The following is a 16,971-nucleotide window of genomic DNA, read 5'->3' as shown; positions in this document are numbered from 1 at the left end:
ACGTTTTCATTCCCCCATAATAACAGAAACAAGGACGCCGACTTCCATTCCGCCATTATGTGTACATGCAGTACACAAACACGCTACAAGGCGGCAGGAAATCTATGTGAAAATCAAATCAGTTGAACAGAACTTTTGGACGACAGGGGGGTGTAACCAATGATTTATATATACACTAGAATACTTATTTGGGGCCACTGTGTCGAAGCCACCTCACCTCCATACTGGCACTCCCTTACCGGCGTAATTTTGTGGGGGAAACTATAGAAATACACTTATTAATGTCTACATTCGTTTCTGCCACGTGTATTCTATTACAGACACTTTAACATTATATTATGTCAGCTAAACACAAATAAAAAATGAAAGAGAAATATTTACAAACATTCTCTAAAGTATCATTTTTTTCGATGAATAATGTTACTGTCCCCACTACAACGACAAAATAGTTAAATACATGTAATTTTGTCTTTGTCTATGTCTATTTAATTGAAATAATGTAGAATTGCATTAATTCCTATGGAGGACTGCTCCTACTGGGGAGTGCCAATATGGCCGACCGGTTTCTTCGGAGCATTTCAATGGCCAATACATAGCGTTAGCAATCCAGTGTTTATATACATCATTCGGTGTATGTAACCCAAAAAGTTGTGTTACAAGTTTCAGTAAGAAGCATATTATTGCATGCACGTGTAGTCATATAAAAACGAGGGGATAGTTAACCCATCCTTGTCTCCAGGAGAATATTTTTGGCAATTCTAGTGCGATGTGAATCTATTGGGCGATTGTGCATTTGCCCACCCGATGCTCAGCTCATTTCCTGGATTTATGTACAGTAAGTATTTGAGTGAATTTTTTTAGGCCAATCCTCTCCGGCAACTGCGTACGTTCGTTGCCATGCGTGCCTCCTCTCTTTTCTCAAGAACGACTTCTGACACCCTCAGGTAAAGCAGCGGCATACAGTATGGAAAATACACCAAAAAACAAACTTCACTACTAGAAACAGTAAATAACTCCTGGACAAGCAATCATGGATGGTTCTACGAATAGTCTAGGTAAGTCAAGCATCTAAAATCTTATTTTTAGGTAACCTTATATTTATTTAATTTTGAGTACTCTACACAGTAAATTGGCCAGTGTTACCTAGTTTAGATTTTTCATTGTAACATTTCTAGTGTTGATGGTGTGAATTAAAAGAACCTCAGTGTAGTCCCTATGCAGCTGTTTTTATCTCAATATCAAATAATTTCTCGGTAACAATTAAGTACCTTAATGTGATAGTTTTCAATTAAAATTGTCAAAAATCAACAAAAAATGTATTCTTAGCAAAATGCTATTTCTCAAGCAACAATTTTGCTAGGACTTCCTGGGCATGGTCTGAGAGAGGGGACTAATTGGCAGAGCTTAACTGGAGGGATGTGTAACCTGAACTAGCTATTATGATTGGCAGAGAGCAGGGCAAACTCTATGAATTTATACAGGCGGTCCAAAAAACCCACCCAGCAAAACAAGCAAAAATTTCATGCACTCTTTTCAAACACATGCTACAGGAAAAGTGTATTATCATAATTTTCAGAATAAACAGTATTATTTCAACCTCATGTGGAAATGTATATAAAACACAGGGAAATTTCGTTTTTGACTGCTCTGCCCCTTTAATAACCAGAGTTGAACCAAAACCACGGCCATATTTGATCATATTTCCCAGCGTGCTCAATTGCAGGTTGATTTTTTTGTTGTTGGTTTGTTTCAATGTTTTTGCATGCACATTGATCCATTAATCTTATGCTAATCAATTATGAATAACACATTTTTCTAAACTAATCCTATCTGTTACTAGGCCTTATTGCACCCATTACTGAAATGGTTTAGATGATTTAGGTAGTCTAATACACCACGTGAATACTTGATTGTCAAACTTCTCATTCCAAAATCTTGGGCATTAATATGTAGTTGGTTCCCCCTTTTGCTGCTATAGCAGCCTCCACTATTCTGGGAAGGCTTTCCTCTAGATGTTGGAACATTGCTGCAGGGACCCAACCTCACAAGAGCATTTGTGAGGTTGGGCACTGGTGTTGGCCCGATCAGGCCTGGCTCGCAGTCTGCGTTCCAATTCATCCCAAAGGTGTTCAATGGGGTTGAGGTCAGGGCTCTGTGCAGGCCAGTCAAGTTCTTCCACACCGATCTCGACAAATCATTTTTGTATGGACCTCGCATTGTGCATTGGGGCATTGTCATGTGGAAACATGTATGGTGTAGCGTTAAGATTTCACTTCACTGGAACTAAGGGGCCTGAACCATGAAAACAGCCCCAGACAATTATTCCTCCTCTATCATATTTTACAGTTGGCATTATGCAGTGGGGTAGGTAGCGTTCTCCTGGCATCCGCCAAACCCAGATTTGTCAGTCGGACTGCCAGATGGTGAAGCGTGATTCATCACTCCAGAGAACGAGTTTCCACTGCTCCAGAGTCCAATGGCAGCGAGCTTTACACCACTCCATCCGACGCTTGGCATTGCGCATGGTGATCTTAGGCTTGTGTGCGGCTGCTCGGCCATGGAAAACAGCCCCAGACCATTATTCCTCCTCTACCATATTTTACATTTGGCACTATGCAGTGGGGTAGGTAGCGTTCTCCTGGCATGAATCTCCTGACCAACAGTTATTGTGCTGACGTTGGTTCCAGAGGCAGCTTGGAACTCTGTAGTGAGTGTTGCAACCGAGGACAGATGATTTTTACTTGCTCAAGCACTCAGCGGTCCCGTTCTGTGAGCTTGTGTGGCCCACCACTATGTGGCTGAGCTCTTCAGTATGGGCCATTCTACTGCCAATGTTTGTCTATGGAGATTGCATGACTATGTGCTCAATTTTATACACCTGTCAGCAACGAGTGTGGCTGAAATAGCCAAATCCACTCATTTGAAGGGGTGTCCTCATACTTTGGGCCGTGTAGTGTTTCTTGGTTTTCCTAATCCCGGGCAGTCTTTCTGAATGCAGGTTGCGGCTGAATAAAAATTAAAAACGTTGGAGATCCCCACTCTGGCTGGATTCCAATAGGAATTAAGTCACTTTGCAAGCCAGAATAATGTGAGTTGCAGGCCTGGTGTGGCCTGTAAACCATGAGTTTCAGGCCACCGAATTAAGGTTAAACTAGGCCCTTAAAATACAGCCTTATGAAATACATATTCTATTGTCTTAAATAATTGTATTTTAATGATTACATATTCACTTAGGATTTCACTAGGTGAAGGCCACAGGTCGGAAAATGAATGAATGCAACAACCATGTCTCTGTCACTGACAAATACAGTCATGGATGGTAACTCTGCAATTCACTCGAAAGGCAAGGCACACTGGGAAATATGCAAGTAAGGCTTTACACGAAGCAAAGTGTTCATTTAACACTGAAAAGTGTGGACCCATATAGACACTGTAACAGTGTGACATTTAACAGTCTGTGTTGATTTAACACTTGAGAATTTGCTGTGTGCTTTTCACCTGTCAAGCCCACTCAATAGAACAGTTACTTATGTGGGTTTATCCGTTTTGCAAATTACAAAACAGCATGTAAACTTTATGTGCATAACATGCAATTGCAAAACAGAAAACATATGTTTGCAATTGTTATAAATGAGTAACATCCATTTGATGATAACCCAGGGCCAGGGGATTTTTATTGCAAAACACTCTGATAGTACATACAACATGTTCTTGCTCACTGTTTTCAATCATGAAATTGCACTTTGTTGTATTCTATAGACAGGTGTGAAACAAAGTAACTTCCATCCCCCATAGTCTCTCCGGAGATCGGGTGTGTGAGGTTCAAGTGAATGGAATGGCAGGCGTGGGAAACTGAATGTTATCTTGAATGTTACTTTGTTACTCTCCCAAATGGATAGGAGGCTACAAAGTATCAAGTTCCATTTCGATGCCAACAAATTGCTGGATGCCAGATTTGCTCCTCAGTTTGCATCTGTCTCTCTACAGTTACTGTAGTTGTTGGACCATCAGCTGCACCGGAGAAACTTCACATGTTCCTAGGTTAAGCAAGAAAGGAACTCGTTAAAAAGTCATTCGCATCATCAGCATATTGAAACAGGATGTTTATTAGTTTTAAGAGTATCCCCTACCACGATGCATGTGCCAATTTGTGATAACCCCAACATCTGGGCTCCAAATGTCTTCGCCATGGTTTTAAATGGGACAAAAACGTCAGTCTGTGGCTGTTATACAAATTGTTTATGCCTCCTTTTTGCAGTGGCATTGGTTATGCTAGCGCCTTGACAATGAAACTTTTACTGCTTCTATAATGACGAAGTTCAATGGGAGCCATTGTGGCACATCTGTTACTGTCCCATCTCATGTGCTGATGTTTTGTTTACCGTCTTGTAAAATAGTGGGCGGTCAGGCACACAGGGGAACACACAGGGGAACAGTCAACATCACGTGGGCAGACGCCCCGTTAGCATCTGTGGGCAAGGCCTGTCTGTCAGTATGTCTCGCTGACTAGAATACGTCCTTGTTAGCACAGATCTAGGATCAGCTCACCCTACAGCAATCCTACACTCAACCATTTGAGGGCTTAAGAAACAAAACTGCCCTCAGATCAGCCCTATGTGTTATTCAGTAAGAAGGATCGGGGTGTCAGTGTGAGTCAGCAAGTTTACATTCAGGGGTCATTGTCTGCATCTGTGGGCGTTAGGCTGAACTGTCCATCAAATCACTGGCATCTCTGTCTCTCTCCACAGCAAGCTGACACTACCATGCTGCTCAGTCACCAATCACAAATCAATGCTGACGAGGGTCTAAGAACATGTCAATGTGCGATAACTTCATTCAATACTGCATTTTCATTGCAGTTTATAATTGTGTTTCTCACAAATTGCAAATCGGTTCATTGTTCTGACAAGATCTGTGTCCCAGTCCCTCGAGTACCCCAAGCTGTTACATTAATCACCCATATAAAGCCGAAATCTACTGTAAACATATAAAAACAAACTCCACCTCAGATATTTTTTAATTGACAGAGAAAAAAGTAGGGGCTTTTAACAGTTGACTATATCCAGAAGCTCTTTGCACTACCATCCTCTCTCTGTGTGTGTGTGTGAGAGATCATACCTCTATTTCTGTAAGATTTATGCTGCCTGTACAAGCAGTCAACAGAATACTTCATAGCTTTGTTATCTGCAAGCAAAGCAAGCCTGGTCTTGCATAATTTCCCTCTGATTTCGACTTGGCATCACAATCAGCTCAGTGACAGTGTTGACCCCAAACAGCTCAAGAAAAATCTCCTTGTGCGTTTTTAAATCTTTATTTTTAGATTGCTTAGATCCTCTTTATCTTGTGTTTAGCCTCAATATTTGCGGCCAATATTTCATCTTCAGCTGGTATCAAGTACAGAGTATTATATGGTAGGCTTTGGTGAGGGTGTGTTATGATGGATGAAGATGAAAGTCCACAGTTACCGCCATTCAATCAGACAATTCTACTCTGAATTCTCTCATATGATAATAAGGTCTGATCGTAAAAAAAAGTGTTTTCTATTGAACTTGGGACAGGGAGGTATACCAGCAGGCAGTATTCATTTCCCTGCATAAATTCTCTAACGCGGGGTGAGACAGCGAGTGTTCGACTGTGACATGTCTGTCTGTTTCGGGTTCAGAGTGATGAGTTAGACTGAAGACGGCGTCGCCCACCGCCCGTGCAGGGGAGTACAGTACGGCACAGGATGTGTTGTGGTGGCGACGTGCTCGTGATCACACGGGTCCCGAGGACGAGTGACGGGGACGGACGCTCTCTGTAGGTGGTGATGCCGCCATGGTGGTGGTGTTCACAGGAAGGAGCTGACAGGGTGGGCGAACTGTGGGAAGACGCCGTGTGTCTGTGTATGTGAGAGAGAGACTCAACCAGCTGTCACTGCTGACTCTACCGAGAGTCTGGGTTGGAAAAATAGCCACTTCTCAATTTAGACTGTTTGAAACGACAATGAAATAACAATGATCAATCAATCACATTTATTTGACACATCCCTTTCTACATCAGCAGTTGTCACAAAGTGCTTATAAAGACGCCCAGCCTAAAACCCCCAAAAGCATGCAATGCAGATGTTGAAGAAAAGTGGCTAGGAAAAACTCCCTAGAAAGGACCTAGAGAGGAACCAAGTTCCGAGGGGAGGTCCTCTTCTGGCTGTGCCGGGTGGAGATTATGATAAATCACTCAAATAGGCCCATAATATTAAGGTGACCTTCTAGATATATAGGAAATTGACTTTGATACAGCAACATAAGAATAAAGTGGAATTGGAGAAGAGAAAACATTTTTTTTTAAACATAAAGATAGAGACGATAGCGTCCCCATAACCATAAAACCCCTACCTTGATTAAAAAGTACTTTTTCCTTGAATGAAACTACCGTTTCTCAAAAAGTCGGCCTGGGCACGAGTGCCTTTTTGAGAGGGAGCTGAGCAAAATAATTGAAACATTCTCCAAATTGGATGAGAAAGGTAGCGGCTTGGGCAAATGCACTCTGAACAAAGAGTCCGTTTGCTCTGTCCAAACCCTCTTGGCTCCTCATGGAACAAGACATGAGATGACCCAGGCCACTCAGCATATACAGTAAGTGATAGTGAAATTGACGACTAGAGCAACATCCTACCAGGTTATAAACTAGCTCGAAACCTGACCGCACTCAAGATTCAGTCGTAATTGTGTCGTTTTCTTCTCCTGCCAGTATTGTTGTTTTTATCAGCCAATAATCAGTGGCGGTTCTGATCTGTCTCTGTGATAAGGCGTCAATCTCTGAAAAACATTGGCTTAAACTGAGCCCTTGAATGACAATTTGTAGTTTAAGGTGTTGTTACTTTCTCACTCAATCACGGTCTTTCAGTCACTGTCATCAAGTCAGTATAAAGCCAGCAGAGAATGTTGTTTTCATTTCCTACCAGCATTGTCGTTTATCAGCATATCGTCTTTGTGATGCTTCTGATCTGTCTTTGTGATATGTCGTTCAACCCTGGACAAACCCTGGATTGGCTTTAACTGAGCGCTTGAATAACAATTTTGTAGTATGAGTTTCTCACTGTCATCGAGGGGGAGTGAGAGAGAGAGAGAGGGAGGGAGGGAGGGAGAGAGTGTCACTCACTCACTCCAATCAGACCAGAGACCACACTCCAACTCAGCTTTCTAGCTGTGGCCAACTCTCGATTGCTTCCAGCCCCGTCTAGTCAGCCATTGTGAATCCCTCCTCTCCAGCTTCTTCCAAACTACTGTGACTCACCCTCAGGCCAGTTGTAACAACAACAAAAAAGAGAAGCAGGGAAATGTGTAATAGCTGTGTGTGTGTGCATGCTTGTTAGGCTACGTTTACACAGGAAGCCCAATTTTGATCTTTTGCCCAAGTATTGGCGAAAGAGCTGAAAGATTGGAGTTGAGCTGCCTGTACACTTAGCCTCAGTGTGTGTGTTACCGTGTGTGTAAGCAAATAACCCTCGCTGGTTCTCTTTAACAAAGTACAGCATTATTGCACAGGAAGAAAGGAAACATGTTCCCCTATTCCCTTTCGCCTCCTGGACATCCTATCCCCATCTGTTGCTCCCGTTCACAACTATAAATACCATACCTCCCCTAAAAACGGACCAAGAACACAAACCTCTAATTACTTCCCGATGTGTTCAGGAGTGCTATTGGCTACGTTCTTGAACATCCCCCTTAAAGTCAAAGATGGCCTGTGGCTTGAACTGCAACAGTTCTTGAGCTGATGCCTCATCATGAATACATGCATAGTTACAAGGTACACTGTATATACAAAAGTATGTGGACACCCCTTCAAATTAGTGGATTCGGCTATTTCAGCCACACCTATTGCTGACAGGTGTATAACATTGAGCACACAGCCATGCAATCTCCATAGGAAATAACATTGGCAGTAGAATGGCCTTACTGAAGAGCTCAGTGACTTTCTACGTGGCACTGTCATAGGATGCCACCTTTCCAACAAGTCAGTTCATCATATTTCTGAACTGCTAGAGCTGTCCCAGTCAACTCTAAGTGCTGTTATTGTGAAGTGGAAATGTCTAGGCGCAACAATGGCTTAGCCACGAAGCGGTAGGCCACACAAGCTCACATAACAGGAACGCTGAGTGCCTGTCCTCAGTTCCAACACTACTACCGAGTTCCAAACTGCCTCTGGAACCAACATCAGCACAATAACTGTTGGAGCTTCATGAAATGGGTTTCCATGGCCTAGCAGCCGCACACAAGCCTAAGATCACCATGCGCTTTGACAAGCGTTGGATGGCGTGGTGTAAAGCTTGCCGCCATTGGACTCTGGAGCAGTGGAAACTCGTTCTCTGGAGTGATGAATCACGCTTCACCATCTGGCAGTCCGACAGACGAATCTGGGTTTGGCGGATGCCAGGAGAATGCTACTTGCCCCAATGCATAGTGCCAACTGTAAAGTTTGGTGGAGGAGGAATAATGGTCTGGGGCTGTTTTCATGGTTCGGGCTGCACAGAGCCCTGACCTCAACCCCATCGAACACCAACCCCATCGAACACCTTCGGGATGAATTGTAACTCCGACTGCGAGCCAGGCCTAATCGCCCAATATCAGTACCCAATGTCAGCAATGCTCTTGTGGCTGAATGTTCCAACATCTAGTGGAAAGCCTCCCCAGAAGAGTGGAGGTTGTTATAGCAGCAAAGCGGGACCAACTCCATATTAACGCCCATGATTTTGGAATGAGATGTTCGACGAGCAGGTGTCCACATACTTTTGGTCATGTAGTATATCTTAAAAATGGCTAAGGTCTCTCACCCAATTGTTATGGTGAAGACGTTATAGGTACCCCACCGGCACACCCACTGGTTGCTGTAGGAGTCTTATGACAGATACTGTTTTCCATGAAAAATATACTCCGCACACTAGCTTTATAGGTACATGTATTGGAATGAAGCTCTTTATTATCGGTTTCATTAGTGGTGGCAGTTTGAATGGTTAGCATTAGCAACAGCAGCTGTGGGGCTACCAGGAGAGGGCTAATATTGCAAGGCTAACCTTACATACAGTATATTGGCATTCATGCAATTGCTCAAAGATTCTGCCCACCTTCTTGGCTACATCTTTCATACCCCCCCTATGACTCATAGAAGCAATGTTTGCTTAGATCAGACCTGTGATTATTGGCATGAACTACTAGTATGGCTCCTTTCACAACAGATAATGATAGTGCATTATCGTTAATATCTGTGTTCATTAAAATATATTAACGATAATGTGCAAAGCCCTATGATTCAGAGGTGCAGGCCCACACAATCTGAGGTTAATCAAGACCTTATACACACACTGTCATACAATGTTTGTCCTGTGCAAAGTTTACGTCAGTCATTTGTGTATGAAGTTTAAGCCCCATTTCCTGCAGAAACACTGGGGTTGTGGGAGTGTTGTTGCTCCATTGAGATTGTTTTCGTACATGTGTTTGGCCTGAAGTTAGGATGTGATAATCATTGTCTCTGTGTGTGTGTTAATGGTGCGCGGGTCAGCATTTCATTTTTTTCATCCGCCCGCAATAGCTGATAACCCATCCGCAACCGCCCGACTATACAGTGCATTCGGAAAGCGTTAGACCCCTTGACTTTTTCCACATTTTGTTACGTGACAGCCTTATTCTAAAATGTATTAAGTCATTTCTCCCACCCCATCAATCGACACACAATACCCCATAATGACAAAGCAAAAACAGGTTTTTAGACATTTTTGCAAACGTTTTAAAAAATAAACTGAAATATCAAATGTACATAAGTATTCAGACCCTTTACTCAGTACTTTGTTGAAGCACCTTCGGCTGCGATTACAGCCTCGAGTCTTCTTGGGTATGACGCTAGAAGCTTTGCACACCTGTATTTGGGGAGTTTCTCCCATTCTACTCTGCAGATCCTCTCAAGCTCTGTCAGGTTGAATGGGGAGCTTCGCTGCACAGCTATTTTCAGGTCTCCAAAGATGTTCGATCAGGTTCAAGTCCGGGCTCCTGCTGGGCCACTCAACAAAGCCACTCCTGCGTTGTCTTGGCTGTGTGCTTAAGGTCGTTGTCCTTCTGGAAGGTGAACCGTCGCCCCAGTCTGAGGTCCTGAGCAGGATTTCATCAAGGATCTCTTTGTACTTTCCTCCGTTCTTTCCCTCGATCCTGACTAGTCTTCCAGTCCCTGCCACTGAAAAACATCCCCACAGCATGATGCTGCCACCACCTTGCTTCACCGTAGGCATGGTGCAAGGTTTCATCCAGACGTGCCGCTTAGCATTCAGGCCAAATCGTTCAATCTTGGTTTCATCAGACCAGAGAATCTTGTTTCTCATGGTTTGAGAGTCCTTTAAGTGCCTTTTGGCAAACTCCAAGTGGGCTGTCATGTGCTTTTTACAGAGGAGTGGCTTCCGTCTCGTCACTCTACCATAAAGATATGATTGGTGGAGTGCTGCAGAGATGGTTGTCCTTCTGGAAGGTTCTCCCATCTCCACAGAGGAACCCTGTCAGAGTGACCATCGGGTTCTTGGCCACCTCCCTGACCAAGGCCCTTCTTCCCCCAATTGTTCAGTTTGGCCGGGCGGCCAGCTCTAGGAAGCTCTAGTGTGTGGTTCCAAACTTCTTTCATTTAAGAATGATGGAGGCCATCCAGTTGTAGAAAACATCTCAAGGATGATCAATGGAAACAGGATGCACCTGGGCTCAATGTCGAGTCTCATAGTAAAGGGTCTGAATACATATGTAAATAAGGTATATCTGTTTTTTTTATTTCATACATTTGCAAAAATGTCTAAAAACCTGTCCGCTTTGTCATTATGTGGTATTGTGTGTAGATTGACTTAAAGAATTTGCTTTGTTCAATCCATTTTAGAATAAGGCTGTAACGTAACAAAATGTGGAGAAAGAGAAGGGTTGTGAATACTTTCCGAATGCACCGTATGTGATAGGCTAAAGTGAAAATCTGTGACCCGCACCCGACCCTAACCCACTAATATAGAAAATGCGCTGCAGGCTACAGTCAGAGACAGCTGAATGAGTTTTTGACGGGGTGACAGATTTATTTTGCCAGATTTAGATGTTTCTGCTTATAATTTCAGACATTTTGGTAGGCAAATTTTTTTTTTGTCAGCTTGTATATAATTTAGATACATGTAGCTTCTCTTCTGTCATTAAATGTTACCCTAGAAGACTAAATAAACTCTTGCTCACCAAAGTAATGTCATAAATTGATGGAATGAATGCTTCAATGTAGTTGACATCGGTAAAGGTTTCTGTCATCTCTGCAGAGCGAAGAGATTTAGGGACCGGGGAGAAAATGCAATGGGTTAACTCAAAAAATATATAAAAATGTAAAGATTTTCTGTGCAAAATGTCCATATGACATCAATTTGACAGGTTGTAAACAAAACGATTTGAAAACGACCCAGACCCAACATGTTTCTGATAACATTTCAGTTTGGCTTGGATGCATATTTGATGTGGTTGAAATACTATCAGCTTTCATGATACTAATAAAGATAGCACCTCTATACGAACAGAGGGTTGGTGCCACTTTACTTGGGGAGGACAGGCTCGTGGTTATGGCTGCAGCAGAATCAGTGGCATGGTTTCAAACACATGATTTGATGCCATTCCATTTGCTTCGTTCCAGACATTATTATGAGCCGTCCTACCCTTCACAGTCTCCACTGATACAGACGGTATTTAAAGGCACATTCGCATTCTCTCAAGATGCTGAAATAAATAAATAATATTTCTCCACTCCTGTTCCTGAGTCCAAGTTTAGCCTACATTTTGTGTATCATTTTACTGCAAGAAATGCTTAATTTTGCAGGAGTTAATATATAGGCTCAGTTTCCATTTAACCCAGTAGGCTACAGTTCCCTTGACGTGTCATAGGCCTATTTGAAGTCCCCGTCTTGTGACTGTCAAATTTGTATGGCGCCTCACAATCATCACACTTAACATAGCCTGCACTGATATCATAATCTTTTACCACTTAGCCAAATCGTCCCCAAACATTAATTTTCCGGTCTTCCTTTTTCTTTATTTTCAACTCTCCTTTCGCAGCTTTACTCTTATTTAATTCAACTCTGACATTGACCTTTTTGCCTCCGTGGTTCGACATGAACTTTTTCTGCCCGTTCCCAAAAGTGATTGACGTGTCGGCTATTTGGCGCCAGACAGTTATGCCCCAAAGCTTAGGTTTACGCACTAATGAAATAAAAACCTCAATGTAGCCTACAGATATAAATTGCATAAGAATGAGACGTTTATGGATCTCTTAAGGTAGGCTATTGTTTTCTTTTTATGCAACCCGCCACCCACCCGCCCTTCATCCACACGATATTTAATGACCCGAAACCCTCCTGCCCTGTGACTATAACAGCGTGCGTGTGTCTGTGTGTGAGAGAGAACGAGTCTGGGAGAAAGCGAGTGATCGAACAATACTGCAATACTGAAGAGTGTATCTGTATCGACAAGTGAATAGATCATGTTTCAATGCTCCTGTACACAGTCCATTGCATTGTCTCTCCCGTACGTTTCTAATTACTTGGATACATTTTTGGCCACAAGTTGTTTTTTGCTTAATGCTTCACGCACAGTTGATCAAGTCAGCTGAGATTTGCCAAAAGAGAGAGTTGGAAGGCTGGCTTTTGATTTTGGTTTTAAAGCCAGCGGATTGGAGCAGATCCTAATTATTGTGTTACAATACAGCTGAGTCCCATAAACTGTGTTTAGACACGTAAGCCCAATTTTGATATTTTTTTCCCACTAATTGGTCTTTTGACCAATCACATCTAACGTGAAAAGAGCTGATCTTTTTCAGAACGGATCTGATTGGTCAAAAGCTCAATTGGTAAAATAAAAAAATAAAAATCTGAATTAGGCTGCCTGTCTAAACTCAGCCATAGAGCCTCACAACCACATTGTTTAATGTAGACTCTGAGATTAGACTTCCTCATTGCTTTAGGGCCCTATTATCTGTAGGCTGCAGAGCATTTACTCTTCACAATGCTAGTGAATATCAATATTCCTTAGAGGACATTGTGCCCTACCTCAACCACTTGAGTCAGGTGTTTCCTATCCTTAATTAGAGTACAGTAGTCTTGCTCTCCTGCTAAATTCTAAGACCTCTTCAAACAAGTGTGTGAAGTCATGTTTCCCTGTGTGTGTCATCATGACCAAGTTCATGGAGTTGGTGGAAAAAAACAGTTTGCCTTTGATTTTACATTGAAAGTGTGGAATTTCAACTGGCAAGAATATATGTGTAATGTATCAAATCCATGGCATAGTGTCTAACACGCCGTTTTTAACCAGAGCCTTAGATATACAGTATATAGTTATGGTTCTAAAGTATAGACCTAAATGAATCCAAAAAAAGCTTCTACTACTGTAATGTTAATATAACTGGAAGTTATCCGTTAGCGTCATTCTCTCATTTAATTCATATTTTACTGGGTGAAATGCCACTGTATTCTTCCATTGCTGTTGTTGATCTGTCTCTGTGGTGTGTGTGTGTCCAGTGAGAGGCCTGGCCCTGCACACGGTTGGCCAAGTCTGTCTGAACACAGACAGCAGACAGAGACTCCCTCCCAGCAAGCCTCAAAGACCCCATTGTGTGTGGAGTGGAGCCATGGTGTTCTGGTCCAGAGATTGAGTGTGTGGGATGTATCGAATGAAGGCATAACTGGAATCCCTCTGTCTCTGAAAAGCGAAACAGTCTTGTAAGGCCTTAAGGCGAGAGATATTTTCATACTTTCAAGCCGATAAGCCAAACTGGTTCTCCTCTTGGGATGATTTGCATGTTTGCTTGGCCACCGCATTCTTACCCAACCGTTTAAAGTGTTGTTTTTGCCTTCCTTACGAGCTAAGCAAGGCAAAACAGTCAAGTGCTTTAGAAGTTCTTAAGAAACGCCTCACCAAGTGCTCAGTAGTAAATGGGTGAGAGGCACTCAGTCAGAACCACTCCTCTCCTCAACCCTCAAAGGGAATAAGCCCACTTGCATTACAAATACTTATTATCAACAACAATGACTGTGAGATGATCGCTTGACTGCTACAGTGCTTGTGTCAGCATGAGGATTGAGTAGTAGCATATGCTATATCTCACCTGCAGTGACAGTCGGTAAAAGGTTAAGGAGGAAGGGAAAGTAACGATCTGTGAGTCACTTTCATACAATAAAGGAAACGATAAGCTCCCCAACTTGGATATGATGCATGGGAAGGCCTGGGGGAGGAGGAGGAGGTGGAGAAAGAGAGGAAGAATGTGGCAGTGTTCATAGTTGACGTTAGCTGACAGTCATGTGCGTCCTCTTGGAACGGACTTTGGAGAACGGAAGCCACACCCACTGGATGCCAGTTTGGCCTGGTATCAGTTATTGCATCACATTAACCCGCTGTGCCAGATTCTCAAGGTATATACACCTCTTCAACCCAGTAGATGGCAGAGCTGTTAAGGCATGTTTGGAACACGATTCATGGTGATTCACCCACGTGGTCGGTTTTCATTTCATCCCACAGAAACGCTGTTCTTAAGTGCATCGTCAATGTGCTTCCAGATCCATATGCATGATACAGAATACGCAGGCTATGTAATTCAAACGACCATGCGTATTGATTTGTAAGGTGACCTATAGATGACTCTGTACTTGTTAAATCAATTCAAACTTTCTTTTCACAGAACGTTTTACAAAAGTAGACTCGGAGAATCGGTCTATTTATCCACGATCAGGTTCTGAATCAATCAGACGACTTACTCTTTCCCCTGACCCAGAGAGACGTAACAGTTTTATTGGACTGCATGGTCATTGGTCGGCGTGGTTACCATAGCAACATATGTCCAATTTAGGGAGGAGGAAGTATTTCATAAAGTGATAGAAAAAGCAGGGATTTTCCAACGGGGAACTGTAGACCCACACACACACACACACACACACACAGGTTTGTTTTACAATTGATTCCCATTCAAAATCCTATTTTCCCTAACTCCTAAACCTAACCCCTAACCCTAATTATAACCCTAAACCTAAAATAGCATTTCTTTCCTTGTGGGAACCAGTGAAATTGTGGGGACTGGCAAAGTGTCCCCACAAATTGTCCTTGTTTTACTATTCTTGTGAGGACTTCTGGTCCCCACAAGGATAGTAAAAACAAACACACACACACACATACTGACACACAATAGAACAAATGTTGCCAACCAAAGCAGGAAGTTGTGTAGGCTGCAAAAAAAGAAGGACAAAAAAGCTGCAGTTGGCTCAGAGTCTGATCATTAGTCACATGACATGTGGATTGCAACACCCTGGAATGCCTTCTGTCTCCCTTTCACCTCTGAGGAAATCAGTTGGAAATGTAAACATGCAGGATGATAGAATAGATCTAATCCCAACATGTTGTACACACAGAGAACGTGTAAATCTGTGGTGATTGATTAATAGCCGAACAGATTAAAATCCATTCATTAAACACAACCTATTGATAAACAAGTCTTCCTACTGCCATGTCTCAGGAAATTCGCAGGAAACGTGGACATATACAGAATCATAATGGGAAAGGCCCGAGACGTGCGCACTACTTTAGAGAAAGTAAGTCTGCGGACACTTAACAACCATTTGAGCTAAACCTTGTTCCCTAAACACAAACTGATGATAAACAATTAGAACATTCCACTCCTTTTTGCGAGGCTGCCCCTGGAAATTGCAAACGGTTGAGAGAAGCAGAAACACATGCCCTTAGCTCCTTTTCTCCTAATACTGGCAATAGTCTCCTGCCTTCTTTATTTTTGATAAAAATGGGACTTAATTCAGTCAGTAAGCAGCATCAAAGCCTCGTGATATTGAAGTAAATAAACCATTTCTCTCCAAACTCATCGACACTTTCATCTTGTTCTTTTTAAGTTATAAACAGTGCTGGATGAGCACATTAATGTTGGCTTCAAAGGCCCATCTTCATGCACAATGTATGTCCTGTCTCTTTTGAGGAAGATTTGTGGGCTGTTAGCAGTATTTACAACACTCACTGCGGTCATGTCTAAGTGTGCTCATCTTTGGAAGTTCTCCCTTCTCTACAGTTCTTTCACGGTATTCCGCGAATGCATTGCTGCTGCTTGGTTTATACCACTTCTGTGGGAGTTACAATGGCATGACATCATGGAGTTGGATATAGGCTCCTCATTGGTTGTCCTTGTGCGCCCTTAGCATTTACTAATGGTTCATCTAGTTCCAGACTGTCTAGTTCCATACCAGCTCCTGATTGGTTGTCTTGGTCCATCTGCACAGATGATGTGTCGGCAGGCAGCAGCGCTGAGTACCCAGACCGGGTGTCCACGATGGAGGGGCGCCTTCAGTTGCAGGAGAACGAGATCACTCTGCTCAAGTCATCACTGGCCGACGCGCTGCGCAGGCTCCGCCTCCACGACCAGCTGATCCCCCTGCTCAAACAGCAGCTCATCGCAGGTGGGTGGCCAACCATCACACCTTAGATCAGATTGCGGTCTTAAACGACTTGGTTTGACTAATGTAAGCATGTCTACAGTACCAGAAGCCAATAGAATAGAATAGAATCGAATCAAATATAATATTATCCCATCCCTATGACCATTGTCTTGTGCTTCAATGTCATGTCCATCCTCAATGTGTGTGATTGTGTCTTACTGTATATGACCTCAGTGAACCCTGCAGCGGCCCGTGTCCTGAACCAAGTCTTCTGCTCTGATGGTTTCTCCAGCTCCCGTAAACTGTCTTCCAGCTCAGCCCTGGATGGCACCCGCCACCCTGCCACCAGGTACTGTAACAGCACAGAGGGAGTGGGTAGGAGAGACCTATATAAAGATATGGCTCTTAGATTATCAACGTGTGTAAATAGGGCATCGTTTTTCAGTCAAGACATTGGACTTAGTGGCCGGAATGTGGATTTCTAGCTTCTATAGTAAAGTCTTATTGGATTCAGTTTGATA

The 16,971-nt window shown here is 42.9% G+C and overlaps 1 protein-coding gene and 1 long non-coding RNA gene across 4 annotated transcripts in view; one reads left to right on the top strand and one right to left on the bottom strand.

Moving 5' to 3' along the window:
- The first annotated feature begins 648 nt into the window (after positions 1-648).
- Positions 649-16,971, top strand: part of LOC139561004 (echinoderm microtubule-associated protein-like 3) — a 29,012-nt gene continuing 12,689 nt past the window's right edge. The window contains exons 1-4 of one of the 3 annotated variants that reach the window (XM_071377800.1): positions 649-835; positions 945-1,055; positions 16,295-16,471; positions 16,685-16,799. In XM_071377800.1, coding sequence (XP_071233901.1) covers positions 1,031-1,055; positions 16,295-16,471; positions 16,685-16,799 — 317 coding nt within the window. In that variant the 5' untranslated portion in view covers positions 649-835; positions 945-1,030. Of the gene's footprint in view, positions 836-869; positions 1,056-16,294; positions 16,472-16,684; positions 16,800-16,971 lie in introns of those variants that run through there. The other 2 variants (XM_071377802.1, XM_071377801.1) reach the window with 2 other exon arrangements.
- LOC139561005 (uncharacterized) lies at positions 3,645-7,051 on the bottom strand. Its single transcript, XR_011672041.1, has 2 exons — positions 6,941-7,051; positions 3,645-4,037 (listed from the first exon to the last, which is right to left on the bottom strand). It is a non-coding gene; the product is annotated as an uncharacterized lncRNA (long non-coding RNA).

This window comes from Salvelinus alpinus, chromosome 31 (assembly GCF_045679555.1).
Source record: "Salvelinus alpinus chromosome 31, SLU_Salpinus.1, whole genome shotgun sequence".
NCBI classification, from domain to species: Eukaryota; Metazoa; Chordata; class Actinopteri; order Salmoniformes; family Salmonidae; genus Salvelinus; species Salvelinus alpinus.
This window is presented reverse-complemented; position numbering and strand designations above follow the sequence as displayed.